The sequence below is a fragment of the Brachyistius frenatus genome, unplaced genomic scaffold (genome assembly GCF_029030835.1).
Source record: "Brachyistius frenatus isolate BFR_SWC_R1_liver_20210118 unplaced genomic scaffold, ASM2903083v1 Contig_138, whole genome shotgun sequence".
Lineage (NCBI taxonomy): Eukaryota > Metazoa > Chordata > Actinopteri > Embiotocidae > Brachyistius > Brachyistius frenatus.
The window spans coordinates 47957-65000 of NW_027210737.1; the positions used below are offsets into that span (position 1 = coordinate 47957).

At 45.3% G+C, this 17044-nt stretch overlaps 2 protein-coding genes across 3 annotated transcripts in view; one reads left to right on the forward strand and one right to left on the reverse strand.

Annotated features, from left to right (window-relative positions):
- Positions 1-4603: 4603 nt before the first annotated feature.
- On the forward strand, positions 4604-8023 carry pex11b (peroxisomal biogenesis factor 11 beta). 2 transcript variants are annotated; one of them, XM_069715125.1, is made up of 4 exons: positions 4604-4853; positions 5304-5419; positions 5487-5688; positions 5776-8023. In XM_069715125.1, exons 1-4 carry the CDS (start codon positions 4798-4800, stop codon positions 6182-6184), a joined length of 783 nt encoding a protein of 260 aa, XP_069571226.1. In that variant the 5' UTR covers positions 4604-4797; the 3' UTR covers positions 6185-8023. The 2 variants fall into 2 exon arrangements, with proteins under 2 accessions (XP_069571226.1, XP_069571227.1); XM_069715126.1 differs by lacking the exon at positions 4604-4853 and adding an exon at positions 4864-5269.
- A 173-nt stretch (positions 8024-8196) lies between these two features.
- Positions 8197-17044, reverse strand: part of ilf2 (interleukin enhancer binding factor 2) — an 11611-nt gene continuing 2763 nt past the window's right edge. Inside the window, exons 4-15 of the mRNA XM_069715124.1 lie at positions 13026-13130; positions 12771-12848; positions 12395-12497; positions 11623-11688; positions 11264-11380; positions 10262-10340; positions 10093-10180; positions 9683-9744; positions 9480-9594; positions 9134-9224; positions 8522-8680; positions 8197-8402 (exon numbers count right to left, since the gene is read on the reverse strand). Coding sequence (XP_069571225.1) covers positions 8529-8680; positions 9134-9224; positions 9480-9594; positions 9683-9744; positions 10093-10180; positions 10262-10340; positions 11264-11380; positions 11623-11688; positions 12395-12497; positions 12771-12848; positions 13026-13130 — 1056 coding nt within the window. The 3' untranslated portion in view covers positions 8197-8402; positions 8522-8528. The remainder of the gene's footprint in view (positions 8403-8521; positions 8681-9133; positions 9225-9479; positions 9595-9682; positions 9745-10092; positions 10181-10261; positions 10341-11263; positions 11381-11622; positions 11689-12394; positions 12498-12770; positions 12849-13025; positions 13131-17044) is intronic.

Sequence of the window (17044 nt, forward strand, 5' to 3'; positions counted from 1 at the left end):
GTTTACTTGAACTCTGGCTGGTTGCCTGCGCAGGTTCCAGTGTTGGAGAGGAGAGGATTGAACACAATGACTTGAGCTTGCTCGGTCTCTGCAGGAGGCCGTGTGCCTCACGGGAAACTGAAGAGGAGCTCTCCGTCTTCTTTCCTGTTACGTTTAAGGCAGCTGCTGTCATTCACCTGCATTTATGTAGATTTTGTCAGATGACTCTGAAAATAGTGACGTGGATCTGTATTAAAAAATGAATACCAGGAGTACTCCTAGATGGTGCTTAAAGTTCCCAACAAATGCTTTCCTCGTTTCACAAATTACGGTCAATTTATTCATTTCAATTAAAAAGTAAGTACATGAATTGAAATGTGGAATTGACAATTGAATTGAATGAAAAGTATAGTGAGTGTATTTAATGTGAGGTTCATTTAATGTACACAGAACTGTCACATGTTGATGTGAAGGGCACATGTAGACACCTCGTATGGTATTATCTCTTGTTCTTAGTTTGTCCTCACTGGTTACTCGCTCACTCTGACTGGTGAAGCTTTGTGTCTTCAGATCAGTTCATTTTTGCACAATAGGAGGACTGCAGCCACTCATAACTCTTTCAACACACACCGGACACGTGTGTCTGATGTATGCCACATAATTGCAACATACACAGTTCAATTCCCGTCTGTCCCTTATCTGTCGACTATCAAATGAAACTGGAATGCCAAAAAAAAAGTCCTTATAAAAGATCCTAATTAAATGTGTAGTGTATAAAGATTGACTTGAAAGAAATACAAATGTATCCTTTAAAGCCAAACCCCAGCACGTCCTACACACCCTCGACGTATGTTTCACCGTATATGTGCAGTTGATTCACACTGAAGCAGGAAACACGGCAGACTTCAGATAAACTGCTCACAACAGATATAAAGCTGAGTGGACCATGTAGGAGATCTGCTGACTGAATACAACTGTACACTATCATCACCATCAAAAGGTCAAATATTTGGACAAATTCAAACTGTTATGTGGGAAAACTGTCCAAATGTGAATAAATGTAAGATACTTCTACACTGTGGAATCTGAGGAACATTTGTTGTCTGATTCAGCTGCTTTACAAAGATCAGTCATTAACATATGCATTTGTGCCTTTTGTTGTCAGCCGTAGAAGCACCAACACTGGACTGAGTTTGTCTTCTACACAGGAGGATCCATGTTGCACATTGTGATTTGGTTTCCAGTTGCTTTGATTCTACTCGGTGGTTCCCTCAGGTATCTGTGTAGCTCACTGAAGATATCCGACACATCAGAAATTACAAACAAAGCACTCATCTTACCTGACTAGTTTTATTTATTGCCTTTTGGGAGTATAAAATATGAAAGAGTATACTTTGATTTTAGCATGAACAACACACCCAATGTCATTCTCATCAGTTGTCCTCTGACAATATTCAGGGATGTACAAGTATTCTCAGAACACGAGAAAGTCATCATCACCATCAGTCGCCTCAATGATGCATTAACACGGTTTATCTGCACATCACTATTAAACACACAAAGATCCAAACGACTAAAGCTGACCTTCAAATTCATGACGTCACTGTTTTCCATGTGAGCTGCAGGTTACAGCTGTCAGCAGTTAAAGTACAAATCTCAAAGTTGAAGTCGCTGTGTCCGAAGGAGTTTACACAGTGGGGGCGGAGCCTGTGGCCCTGTGATGAAAGACATGAATCAGCCGGGTATCAGCGGGGATTCTCATGAGGCTTAAAGCTAGCGTCGCATTTTGTTTTATCACACAGCAGTGGTCGTTCCACCAGAGAGGCTACATGAATGGGATTTCTGGGAAGTGAAGTGTGAAGATGGTCGTAAGAGATCAGAACAGAAATCTTCGAGATTGTTACTTCAAAAGAAAAATAGGTATTTCTTTAGAAAAGATTTAATTGACCTCTGATAAACATTCATTCCTGTCCTGTTATTTTCCATGAAGGTCAGACTTCTTGCTCCACTGCAGACAAAGGTGACACTACTGCATGTCCACTAGGTGCACCAACTAAACATGATCTCTACTTCCGCAGAGTGACTACTGAGTTACATCATCCTTTGTAGAATACAGCTCGGTAATTAGGGAGAAGTTACAGAGCCATTCAAAAAAAAAAATGTGGATGCCATTTTCTTCAGAAGTTTCAAACCTTTGATGAAGCTGCAGTCAAACTTGGAGAAAACTCATAATTGTTTGATCTGCATCCAATCTGTGGTCCAGTGTCTGCTTCTGTTGAGCCCTGCAAAGTGACACCCAGCTGTTCCATGCAGTGGTTGATAAGTATGACTCGTTGTCATGTTCGCCCCATCTGTGGTTCGACAATATGAATACAGTAGACTGTGTATCGGTATAAAAACATGTTGTAATAAAAACACTGCAAAATGATCCAAGTTCTCTGACTGCTGGTGCCGATGTTTGTTGTGAGAACGCTCGCTGTGAACGCCTTGTCGAACAGCCGCCGCCTGGTGGGACTGTGCTGCTGCAAGGGGACACTTCTCTCCCAGGAAGGACGGCTGTCATGTCTTTCTGCAAAGTAAATATATTACATGATTATTATTAGTAGTAGTATTATTATTAGGACCCCTTTTCCAAAAAGTTGGGACGCTGTGTGAAACAAATAAAAACAGAATGCAATGATTTGCAAATCATGTAAACCCAAATTTACTTGAAAATAGACCAAAGACAACATCAAATGTTGCAACGGAGAAATTGTGTTGGTTTGACAAATATGTGCTTATTTTAAATTTGATGGCAACAACACGTCTCAAAGAAGTTGGAACAGGGTCAACAAAAGACTGGGAAAGTTGTGTAAAGATGGAGGAAAAAAACAAAACACCTGATCAACATCTGACAACTAATCAGGTTACCATGGCAACATGATTGAGTATAAAAAAGATGATATCAGAGAAGCAGAGTCTCTTAGCAGTGAAGATGGGGAGAGGTTCACCACTCTGAAAGACTGTGTGGGAAAATAGTTCAACAATCTAAGAATAATGTTCCTCAATGTAAAACTACAAAGAATTAGTGGATTTCATCGTCTACGGTTCATAATATCATTAAAAGATTCAGAGAGTCTGGAGAAATCTCTGAACACAAGGAACAAGGCTGGAAACCAATATTGGATGGTGGTGATCTTCAGGCCTTCAGGCAGCACTGCATTAAAAACACACTATTCTGGAGTGGAAATCACTGCATGGGCTCAGGAACACTTGTGAAAACCATCGTCTGTGAACACAGTTCATCGCTGCGTCCACAAATGAAGGTTATATACAATGAGATATTCAGGTTTTGGAGCAACATATGCTGCCATCCAGACAACGTCTCTTTCAGGGAAGGTCTTGTTTATTTCAGCAGAACAACGTCCAACCACATTCTGCACGTATTCCAACAGCATGTCTCCATAGTAGAAGAGTCCGCTGATAAACTGACCTCCTGCAGTCCAGACCTGTCAATCATTGAAAACATCTGGAGCATCATGAATTGATTGATGATTTGCAATTCCTCAAAATCTGTTTTCATTTACATTTTACACAGCATAATAACTGTTTTTTTTGGTATATCACTGACTAAATAGTTTTCAGCAGAAATCACTCCAATCATTTTAGGTCATTAAATAGAGTCGTGCTCAGATTCAGCAGCAGCTGTCAGACAGAAGACCTCAAACTAGAAATTCACAGGATGAGATTACAAAGATGAGTATAGATGTGCAGTGTTCAGGGGTTCCTGCTCATATGAATGTTTAAGGCAATGAACACGCAGATTAAAAAGAAGGCTCTTCTAATCACTGATTGATCAGCCATAACTAACACCTGTCAGAAAGAGTGAGATGCAGACAATAAAGTGAGACCTTATTGTTGTTGGATACAGAAGTCAGTTCATTAAAAGTTGATTCTGTAACAGCAGAGAAGAGGTCCTCGTTGCCTGATTAAGGTTTGAATCAGCAGGATTTCCCTCCACAATATTTATAAGTGGAAAAATCAACCAAGAGCCGTGTCAGTGGTAAAACACCGTGAAGGACGTAGAACATGTTATCTCACTGCAGTACATGTAATTCAAGGAGGGAGACACCAAGGAATGTGGCACATGAGAATTTAAAATCAGCACTGAGGTCGGGTACCAGCGGGTACCAGGGAGTACCAGGGAGTACCAGCGGGTACCAGGGGGTACCAGGGAGTACCAGGGGGTACCAGGGAGTACCAGGGAGTACCAGCGGGTACCAGGGAGTACCAGGGGGTACCAGGGAGTACCAGGGAGTACCAGCGGGTACCAGGGGGTACCAGGGAGTACCAGGGGGTACCAGGGAGTACCAGGGAGTACCAGCGGGTACCAGGGGGTACCAGGGAGTACCAGGGGGTACCAGCTCTGATCTGAGTTCACCCTAGAAAACATACTTTGGGAAGAGTTGAGGAAAGCACATAAACACATGATGGAATGAATCAACGAAACAGATTTAGGGGTTTATCTTTTTGTTTTGCTTTGTATTTTTCTTCCTGCCAATGTTTCGCTGCCCACTCCAGTCCAGCAGGTGGCGGTAATGCAATTTTAAGTTGGTCTGCCAACCGCCAATAAACCCCAACAACAGAAGAAGAAGAAGACGAAGCAGTAGAAGAAGAAGGGAAGTGTTGAAACCGAGTCGATCACTTTACTACAGCGAAGATGGAAGATTTCAAACAGACCTGAGCTCTTCTGACTCTTCAACTTTCCTCTGAATACAACTTCAGCAAACACAAAGTGTCTCTGCAGCTCCAGAGGTGGTGCGGCAGCACCGGGCCAGGATGGACTCGTGGGTCCGCTTCAACGCCCAGAGCCAAGGCAAGGAGAGAGTCATCAGGTAACGGAACCACCTCATGAGCACCGGACGTTCAGTCTGCTGCCCTGCGAGGTTAAAAACAGCAGACCACCCGGAAACAAAACGGTCAACAAACAACAAACAACGACGTTGGAACAACCGCTGTTTGTTTACTGAGAGAACACACACACACACACACACACACACACACACACACACACACACACACACACACACACACACACACTAGCTGCTGGTCGTGTTGGTCAGTGTGAGCTGATTAAACGGTTCACTGACTGTTTATTACTGAGACAGACGAGATGAAAGGTTCTGGTTCTGGTTCTGGTTCTGCTCCCATCAGAGACTCTTTATGTGCTCATTTACTTTGGGAATGGATCCCGTCAGTTCTTGATGTGTCAGCTTTCAAAGTGTGTGTGTGTGTGTGTGTGTGTGTGTGTGTGTGTGTGTGTGTGTGTGTGTGTGTGTTCCCAGGGCTGCTCAGTATGCCTGCACCCTGCTGGGCTCCACTCTGCACCGGGGCGAGGCGGCGTCAGAACTCCGCAGAACCGTCAGTCAGCTGGAGGCCCACATGAGCCTGACGAGGAAACGTGAGTGGGTCCGTTCGTGACTTCTGTGAGCAGCACCGCGGTGCCACTGACGCCTTGTGTCCCGCAGTGCTGCGTCTGGGGAACTCCGTGGAGGCGCTGGAGGCCGCCAAGAGGTCCATCCACCTGTCGGACAGCGTGCTGCGGCTCTGCCTCACCATCGGACACCTGAACAGAGCCATGTACTTCGCCTGCGACAACGTGCTGTGGGCGGGGAAAACGGGCCTCATCTCCAAACTGGACCAGAACAAATGGAGTCAGAGATCTTTCAGGTCAGTGATAGAAAGTCATCAGGACGTCCTTTATGGAGAAAACCGTAAACTGAGGCTGTGAACACGGACTGTGATGTTGTTCTGCAGGTACTACCTCTTTGCTCTGATCCTCAACCTGACTCGGGACGTGTACGAGCTCCACCTCCTCATGGAGAGTGAAGCTCGCTACAGAGCCACCAAAGCCCCGCCCTCCCCCAGCACCACCCCTACCGCTGACCACCTGTCCTCCACCTCCTCACCTGCCCTGCGGGGTGCCGTGGCCCCGCCCGTCCTTTGGGCGTGGCTCCGCAGACAGCTCCATCTGGTGGTGACGGTGCTGCACAGCAACCCGCCGCTGCTGCTGGACCTGCTGAAGAACAGCTGCGACATCTTCATCCCGCTGGACCGGCTGGCGATCTACCCCACGGGGCCCGGCTTCGTCGGAGCCTGCGGCCTGGCCTCCTCCGTCCTCTCCATCCTCACCCTGCTCCACCCCTGGCTCAAACTCAAGCCATGACCCCCGGCCCGTCAGAGGCAGAACCAGGGAGGAGAATCCCACAGCGTTAGGACACAGGTGGTTCTGTGTCTGTGTGTTTGTAGTTGAGGAGTTTGTTCACCCAGCTGACAGCGAGTAACTCCTCCAGCTCTGAACTGTCCTGCACCGACACACAGAGCTCCTCACAGAGCTCCTCACAGAGCTCCTCACAGAGCTCCTCACAGAGCTCCTCACAGAGCTCCTCACAGAGCTCCTCACAGAGCTCCTCACAGAGCTCCACACAGAGCTCCACACAGAGCTCCTCACAGAGCTCCTCACAGAGCTCCACACAGAGCTCCTCACAGAGCTCCTCACAGAGCTCCACACAGAGCTCCTCACAGAGCTCCGCCTCGGATCAGTACACATCCACACGGACATCCAGCTGCTCATTCATCAGCGCCACTCTACACATCAGTCCTGCATCCATCTCCCAGCGCTCTCACACTTCAGCCATCATACACAGAAAACATTTCAAACACAAAAGCACCTGGTCGTCCTCTCAGTCACCTAAAAACAGCAAAACACCAGCAGGTGTCAAATCAGACAAAAAAACCTGAGATTTCCTGACACAGAAAGGTTGAAGTCAGCAGAGTGAGGAAGGCCGCCTGCATCGTCTTCACCGTGGCAGTGTTTTGTTGTTGGATACACTGAGACTGCAACAAACAGCCAACACCTCCATTAACAGAACAGATAAATGGTACCAACATGCACTGAGCTCAGTTTGTTTCTGGCCAAATTCATTCATTCATCCTCCATCAGTTTAAATAAAACTTGTCCGATTTCCGTTGGGTTGCTTTGCTATGAGGAATCATGGAGACCTTCAGATTATAAATATCACCACAGTACAAGTGGTGCAGGTTGTTTCTTCTCACATATCTCATGTTTCACGGCTCTTTTCTGTGAAGTGAAGCAGCAGAACCAACACCGGGCTGCTGAGGTTCTGGATTATGAAGCCCAAACATCATCATACTGCTTCTGGAAGGAGGAAAAATATTCATTTGACATGCAGTTCCTCACACATCCACTAGTGGGCAGCATCATCTGTCCCATAATCCTCTGAAACTCCCTGTAAAATAGCAGCAGCTCTGATGATGTCACGAGTTCTCTCTGGACGGTTGTATGAAATCTGCTGTGTGTGCAGGACTCAAACAACACGGTTACTTATTCATCTTTTAACTGTCTGTGTGAAAAGTGAATGAAAACTACTGAAATTGAAATGAACTATTCTAATCTTCAAGCAGAAATAAATGTATATATTTAGAATTACAGCAAATTCATATTTTCTAACCTGCAATCTGAAATAAATATATAGAGGAATTTATTGGTACCAAGAACAGCTCGCTGAAACGAAGCTTCGTTCCTCGTGACAAGTGATGAAATTACAAGTTATTTTCTCGTCTGTCAGAGTGAAGCAGAGAAAGTGTGAAAGAAATAAGATATTTTTTCTTCAAAGTTTATTCTAAAACTGGCTCCACAGATTTGTTGGTTCCTGCTGAAAACATTAGAAATAAGTCTACAGCTGCAAATATGATGAACATTATGTGATAAATCACCCGTTATTAACATTAATATTATAGTTTCAGGTCCATGTGACTAGTCGGACTGCCTGGATGCAGCCTAGGCTGAAGAGATAACAGCTGGAACAAACAATGATGGAGGCCAGTTACTTTTATCAGTGGGAAAGTGAGAAAATGGTCTTTTTTTCTTGTTTTCAGGGAAGGTACCAACAGATTCCTCCTCATCTTCTGTCACTGGGTTTGTGCTTTTTTTCCTTGACTGGACTTCCTGATTTAATGTCATTAAATATAACAAATACTTCCAGAGTCAAGACATTTTCTGTTCCATCAGTGAAACCACTGCTGTCGGGAATTATGAGATTTTCTACACATTTTGCAGTGTGACCTGGTTGATAAGTTGGACTTCAGACTGAGTGTTTCACCTTCGAGCTCCAACTCAAACACCTGCTGTGATTTAGACACGGATGAGACGCAGGATAAACTAAAAACGTTTATGTCACTGTTAGAAACAGGAAGTACAAATAAAACAAAGGGAAAGAAGAAACATCACAATAAAAAAATGACATGAAATGAGGCCAGTTGTTTGTGTGAACACGTCAGCGGCCCGGCGAACGAACGAACGAACGCGCCTCCAGCTGGTGACCCGCGACGTCCGGCTGACAGGACGTCAATCAGCTCACCAACTGTGGAAACAGAGCACAACCTGTCAGGTCAACACAACAACAACAACAACAACAACAGCACATCCGTCTTTTAATAAAGAGGAAGTGGAGCGTGTGATGTTGGTGATGAAGGAAGCCACCTCGTCATCACTCCTGCGTCTCCATGCTCTCGTCCTCTCCGTCTCCTCCCTCCTCCAGAGCTTCGTCCTCCTCCTCCTTCCTCTCCGGAGGCTTCTCGTAGGCCTTCTCAGACGGAGTGACGATCACACCGTCCCAGGTGGACATCTCTGTCGCCAAGTCTGCATCAACACATCACAAGCCATTTATTAGTTTCAAGAAGCACAGCTCAACATGTCCAGAAAACAGAAGAGCTGTTCTGAAACCAGGTTTATGATCCTGAACGGAGACGGACACCAGTCCGTTGTGGGACCGCACTTTTAGCCGGCTCCAGTTATTATACGTGTGCCTTAAGGGGCTCAGGACCGTGTTCATCTGCACACGAGTATTTGAAAAGGACGAAATAAAAAAATAAGTATGCATTTTATGGCTGAATATACAAAGACAGACTTGAAAAATAACCCTGTATTAATCCGCTATGAACAGTTTCTAACAAGTGCAGCCTTGATGGAGAGCACATCGAACGCACAACTCCACATTCTCATGACATCATGACATCATGACATCATGACATGGACAAAAAGTAGGAATGTGAGGAGCCGCAGGAAACGGAAACATGACGGAGATGATCTTACAGCTGGCGTCTCCCTCCAGGCCGAGGATCTTCCTGTAGCCTCCGTGAGAGAGAACCCTGACCAGAGTCTGTGCTGTGAAACACACCATATCCTGGAGACACACACACACACACACACACACACACACACACACACACACACACACACACACACACACACAGTTATCACTGTCATCAGGCTCGGCAACTCCTCCAAAGTGTTTTCAGCTGCTGTGATGTTTTCTTCCCAACGCCACCAATAAACAACAGACACACATCATAGTGTGTGTGTGTGTGTGTGTGTGTGTGTGTGTGTGTGTGTGTGTGTGTGTGTGTGTGTGTGTGTGTGTGTGTGAGACCAGACCCACCTGCTGCTCTAGAGTCATCACTGTGTGCACTCTGAAGTTTCCACTCTCACAGGGGTCGGTGATGCCCACTGAGCCGGGCAGGAAGAGACCAGCAGCCAACATCTGCAGGCAGCGCCTTCAAAAAGGTCCAACAAAGAGAGTCAGAGAAAACGGTCCGTCTGTAATGACTGAACAAACCGACACCGAGGAGAGTAAACACCGACCTGTAGGCCACGTTCAGGGACAGCGGCTGCCTGGACGGGTTGTTCATCACGGCAGAGTGGCCCTGAAACAAGAAGGACAAACCTCACTGCTGTGACCTCATTACTGAGGGACGGTGTGGTGCTCACTGCTGTGACCTCATCACTGAGGGACGGTGTGGTGCTCACTGCTGTGACCTCATCACTGAGGGACGGTGTGGTGCTCACTGCTGTGACCTCATCACTGAGGGACGGTGTGGTGCTCACTGCTGTGACCTCATCACTGAGGGACGGTGTGGTGCTCACTGCTGTGACCTCATCACTGAGGGACGGTGTGCTGCTCACCGTTCACACCCAACAGAAACCGTGTGACGCTCTGATCTGGTCCTGAGATGACCTGGACATGCAGCCACACGGTCGTGTTGTTTACTCACCAGCAGGTCCAGGATCCAGGGGGTGAGGGGTTCGAAGCCGGGGAAGCGCAGCCTCAGGTCCTTGAGCAGGCGGATCAGGACTTTGACCCTGAGGATTATGAACAGTTCAGGTGAGTTCACGGTAACAGAAAGCAGCAGGTTTGATACGAGTGCAGAGAAACGGCCTCACGTTGACTGAGAGGCATTTTCCTCGAACCAGCGGGCGTGGCGGATGGCAGCGAGGGCGCTCTGCAGCACCTTGATGTCCACTGAGGAAACAGGAGGAACAGTTAGCTCAGCATTTTATTTCAGTCAGATACTTTTATTTTGACAGGCTCCGTCATTAATACAACGCAGGTCAATCAAAGCAGCAGAAACGTTACGTGTGTTTACAGTGTTTTCTGATCCTTTCATGAAGTTTGATCACATAGTGTGTTAGAAGATAGTCGAGTATAATCCATCAACCATCAGTGATGTCATCAACCATCAGTGATGTCATCGTTGGTTTCTGAACGTTATGAATCCTCCAGTTCAGATTCTGTCCGTCACCATCTTTACTAGTTCGGAGCGGTTTGGAGCAGGAAGTGACCATATTTGGACGAGCTGGGGGAGGAGCCAATGGACACGCCCCCCCCCCCAAAAAAAAAAAAAAAAAAAAAAAAAAACAGGTCTTCTTGAATCTTCTTTTCTAATGAATGAGGGATTATTTTCAGATGGACCTCCAGAAAACTAAGAAGAAGGAGTGACTTTAGCTAACAACACCGAGATAACTGATGGACACATTTTATTCACTTTGGATTTGATGAGAGAAGTTGAATGGGAGTCTATGGAGCCTCTAGTGGCACTCGGTGGTATTGCAGCTTAAAGCCTCATTTTTCAGACCTGGAAGCTACGAACATTTTTATAAACAGTCTGGTCAGAACACATTTGACACCAATCTGCAGCGTACAAATACAGATTTATGACCTTTTTACAACATTTCATCGTCAAAATACAAATAATCAGTGTTTAAATAAACAAATTATCTTTCTAGAGTTAATTCAATGTGAGAATTTTTTCAAAAACATTAGGTGATGGACTAATGACGGTCCCTCAATCAAACCAACATTAAAATAAACTCAATCCCAACTAGATCAGGATATGATCCAGCATCGTGTGTGTGTGCGTGTGCGTGTGCGTGCTGAGGACGTACAGTGCAGCTCCGGGTCCAGCTTGCGCAGGTTGGGGGGGACGGTGGTGATGAGAATCTTGACGGTGGCGTCAGCTGAACTGATCTCGAAGCCCGTCTCATTGGTCAGCATGGACAACACTGAAAGCAGCGACACGCTCCATCAGACATGACACAGACTCACATACATGTTGTTAAACAACACGATGTCACTGAAATAAACTAATAATCAAGTTCACTGTTTTATCCTGAATAAAAGGGAACAAAATGAGAGCTGGTTTTCTGCATGTGGTCGTCTCTCCGTCTGTTAAACATCATCACAGCTGCTCTTTAATGGATGTCAATGTTCTCTGTGTGTGTGTGTGTGTGTGTGTGTGTGTTACCTTCAGACGGGTCCTGTGTGCGAAGGGTCTCCACCACTTTGTTCCCAAGAGCAGCAACCGCCTCCACTGTAACAGGAAATACATTCATCATCACCACAGAAACTGATAACCAACATCACAGATCAAACTTGTCATTTCCTCAGCGCGCACACGCACGAGTTGATGTTTTACGGGACAAAGTCAGAAGTTCTGCTAAAAGAGCCGGTGGCCAGCTCACTCTTCAGTACCAGAGGTCACGGGGTCATGAGTGTGAGCAGCTCAGATCACTACGTTGGTAGCAGCCACAGACTCCAGTGTGGACAGTAGTTTCTGTTAGAAGTATTAATACTCTGCTATGAAAAGACAAATGGATGTGTTATATTATGATGTCATAGTGAAACCTACAGTAGCGTGATCTCTGCTGCTTCTCACACCACCAATGAACGGCCGTTATTTCTCATCATTTCTTCGATGTCCAGCGGGCTCCGAATCATAAAGCTGTGGTTCGTCATGCGTGTTTATTTCAATGTTCCACCTCTTCTGTAAAAACTCCTGAAGGAATCTCGTTTCTTCCGGATAGACTCGACCGTGCTTCGCCGCTCCGCCTCTTGTGAGGTGGATCTAAACATCTGCTGCAATATATAAACATCTGCTTCATTCCCTACTGATGATGTCATCAACCTGCAGGTTTCTCTTTAAAGAACCTGAGCAGCACCTGAACTCCTTCACAGTCACAGTTTGGATCATTAAACCTCCCGTTCATACGATGACATCACTTCCACTGATCACTCACATGTCGGGAGGATCTTCAGGATCACAACCAGGTCCGCGACGTTGTGTCCGGTCGTCATGGTTCCCTTCTTATATGAACCCACCTGACGCACCTCTTCGATTTGCTACCAGGGGACACCGTATTAACATGGGATGGATTCATACTGGCTAAAATAAACGGTTTAGTCAACAACACATTCAATCAACCAAAACACTATTTATGTACAAAATATGAGCGAGAAACCCAACAAACAAACAAAACAGTTACTAAACACTCTGTGTTTATTCATGTAATGCTGGAGGGTTATTTAAATATGTCAACATGTCTGACACTTTATTTCACACTGACACATTAATAATAACAAATAGTCTGCCAGGTGGGTACATGTATGACTCACCACTTCAAAGTTTCCCGGTGCAACAATCAGGTTGTCGATGACATTATTGATCTTTGTGACCAGCGACAAGATGGAGGACTGAATACAGGACGACAACAGAGGACAGGGTTTCTGGGAGAAAACTTCAACGACAGTGGGTAATTCAAATAATTCAAACAGCAGGTTATTATATAAAATAATTCAAACAGCAGGTTATTATATAAAATAATTCAAACAGCAGGTTATGATGTAATCAACGCATGTTGGAGGACCGACCTGCTCGGCCGGTGTGGGGCTCAAGTCCTGGTTCCTCTTCAGCAGACACTCACTGAAGGCCGTCTCGTCAGGAGCCGGCTTCACTCGGGGGAACGCCATCTCACACTAGTGACACACAACAGACACACTAGTGACACAACAGACACAGTAGTAACAAACAGACACACTAGTGACACAACAGACACAGTAGTGACACACAACAGACACACTAGTGACACAACAGACACAGTAGTAACAAACAGACACACTAGTGACACAACAGACACAGTAGTGACACACAACAGACACAGTAGTGACAAACAGACACACTAGTGACACAACAGACACAGTAGTGACACACAACAGACACAGTAGTAACAAACAGACACACTAGTGACACACAACAGACACAGTAGTGACACACAACAGACACAGTAGTAACAAACAGACACACTAGTGACACAACAGACACAGTAGTGACACACAACAGACACAGTAGTAACAAACAGACACACTAGTGACACAACAGACACAGTAGTGACACACAACAGACACACTAGTGACACAACAGACACAGTAGTGACACACAACAGACACAGTAGTAACAAACAGACACACTAGTGACACAACAGACACAGTAGTGACACACAACAGACACAGTAGTAACAAACAGACACACTAGTGACACACAACAGACACAGTAGTGACACACAACAGACACAGTAGTGACAAACAGACATACTAGTGACACACTAGTGACACAACAGACACACTAGTGACACACAACAGACACAGTAGTGACACACAACAGACACACTAGTGACACAACAGACACAGTAGTGACACACAACAGACACAGTAGTGACACAACAGATACACTAGTCACACACAACAGACACACTAGTGACACACAACAGACACACTAGTCACACACAACAGACACAGTAGTGACACACAACAGACACAGTAGTGACAAACAGACATACTAGTGACACAACAGACACACAACACACACTAGTGACATAACAGATACACTAGTGACACACAACAGACACACTAGTCACACAACAGACACACTAGTCACACAACAGATACACTAGTGACACACAACAGACACACTAGTGACACACAACAGACACACTAGTGACACAACAGACACACTAGTGACACACAACAGACACAGTAGACACACAACAGACACACTAGTGACACAACAGACACACTAGTCACACAACAGACACACTAGTCACACACAACAGACACACTAGTGACACACAACAGACACACTAGTCACACAACAGACACACTAGTCACACAACAGATACACTAGTGACACACAACAGACACACTAGTGACACACAACAGACACACTAGTCACACAACAGACACAGTAGTGACACAACAGATACACTAGTGACACACAACAGACACAGTAGTGACACACAACAGACACACTAGTGACATACTAGTGACACAACAGACACAGTAGTGACACACAACAGACACAGTAGTGACAAACAGACATACTAGTGACACAACACAGTAGTGACACAACAGATACACTAGTGACACACTAGTGACACACAACAGACACACTAGTGACACACAACAGATACACTAGTGACACACAACAGACACACTAGTCACACAACAGACACACTAGTCACACAACAGATACACTAGTGACACACAACAGACACACTAGTGACACACAACAGACACAACAGATACACTAGTGACACACAACAGACACAGTAGTGACACACAACAGACACACTAGTGACATACTAGTGACACAACAGACACAGTAGTGACACACAACAGACACAGTAGTGACAAACAGACATACTAGTGACACAACACAGTAGTGACACAACAGATACACTAGTCACACACAACAGACACGGTAGTGACACACAACAGACACAGTAGTGACAAACAGACATACTAGTGACACAACAGACACACAACAGATACACTAGTGACACACAACAGACACACTAGTGACACACAACAGACACACTAGTGACACAACAGACACACTAGTGACACACAACAGACACACTAGTGACACAACAGACACACTAGTGACACAACAGACACACTAGTCACACAACAGACACACTAGTCACACAACAGATACACTAGTCACACAACAGACACACAACAGACACACTAGTGACACACAACAGACACAGTAGACACACAACAGACACACTAGTGACACACAATAGACACACTAGTGACACACAATAGACACACTAGTCACACAACAGACACACTAGTCACACAACAGACACACTAGTGACACAACAGACACAGTAGTGACACACAAGACACACTAGTGACATACTAGTGACACAACAGACACAGTAGTGACACACAACAGACACAGTAGTGACAAACAGACATACTAGTGACACAACAGACACAGTAGTGACACACCACAGACACACTAGTGACACAACAGACACAGTAGTGACACACAACAGACACACTAGTGACATACTAGTGACACAACAGACACAGTAGTGACACACAACAGACACAGTAGTGACAAACAGACATACTAGTGACACAACAGATACACTAGTCACACACAACAGACACACTAGTGACACACAACAGACACACTAGTCACACAACAGACACAGTAGTGACACACAACAGACACAGTAGTGACAAACAGACATACTAGTGACACAACAGACACACAACACACACTAGTGACACAACAGACACACTAGTGACACACAACAGACACACTAGTGACACACAACAGACACACTAGTCACACAACAGACACACTAGTCACACAACAGACACACTAGTGACACACAACAGACACACTAGTGACACACAACAGACACACTAGTGACACAACAGACACACTAGTCACACAACAGACACACTAGTGACACACAACAGACCCACTAGTCACACAACAGACCCACTAGTGACACACAACAGACACACTAGTGACACACAACAGACACACTAGTCACACAACAGACACAGTAGTGACACACAACAGACACACTAGTCACACAACAGACACACTAGTGACACACAACAGACACACTAGTCACACAACAGACACACTAGTGACACAACAGACACACTAGTCACACAACAGACACACTAGTCACACAACAGATACACTAGTGACACACAACAGATACACTAGTGACACAAAACAGACACACTAGTGACACAAAACAGACACACTAGTCACACAACAGACACACTAGTCACACAACAGATACACTAGTGACACACAACAGATACACTAGTGACACACAACAGACACACTAGTGACACACAACAGACACAGTAGTGACACAACAGATACACTAGTGACACACAACAGACACACTAGTGACACACAACAGACACACTAGTGACACACAACAGATACACTAGTGACACAACAGATACACTAGTGACACACAACAGATACACTAGTGACACACAACAGATACACTAGTGACACAAAACAGACACACTAGTCACACAACAGATACACTAGTCACACAACAGATACACTAGTGACACACAACAGACACAGTAGTGACACAACAGATACACTAGTGACACACAACAGACACAGTAGTGACACACAACAGACACACTAGTGACACAACAGACACAGTAGTGATACACAACAGACACAGTAGTGACACACAACAGACACACTAGTGAAATACTAGTGACACAACAGACACACTAGTGACACACAACAGACACAGTAGTGACACACAACAGACATACTAGTGACACAACAGACACACAACACACACTAGTGACACAACAGACACAGTAGTGACACACAACAGACACAGTAGTAACAAACAGACACACTAGTGACACAGCAGACACAGTAGTGACACACAACAGACACAGTAGTGACAAACAGACATACTAGTGACACAACAGACACAGTAGTGACACAACAGATACACTAGTCACACACAACAGACACACTAGTGACACACAACAGACACACTAGTCACACACAACAGACACAGTAGTGACACACA

What these genes read in the sequence shown, in the direction of transcription:
- pex11b (XM_069715125.1), top strand. Translation starts at nt 4,798, where the DNA reads ATGGACTCGTGGGTCCGCTTCAACGCCCAGAGCCAAGGCAAGGAGAGA. An exon ending in GGCAAGGAGAGAGTCATCAG is followed by an intron (nt 4,854 to 5,303) that starts GTAACGGAACCA and finishes GTGTGTTCCCAG; the next exon opens with GGCTGCTCAGTATGCCTGCA. An exon ending in CATGAGCCTGACGAGGAAAC is followed by an intron (nt 5,420 to 5,486) that starts GTGAGTGGGTCC and finishes TGTGTCCCGCAG; the next exon opens with TGCTGCGTCTGGGGAACTCC.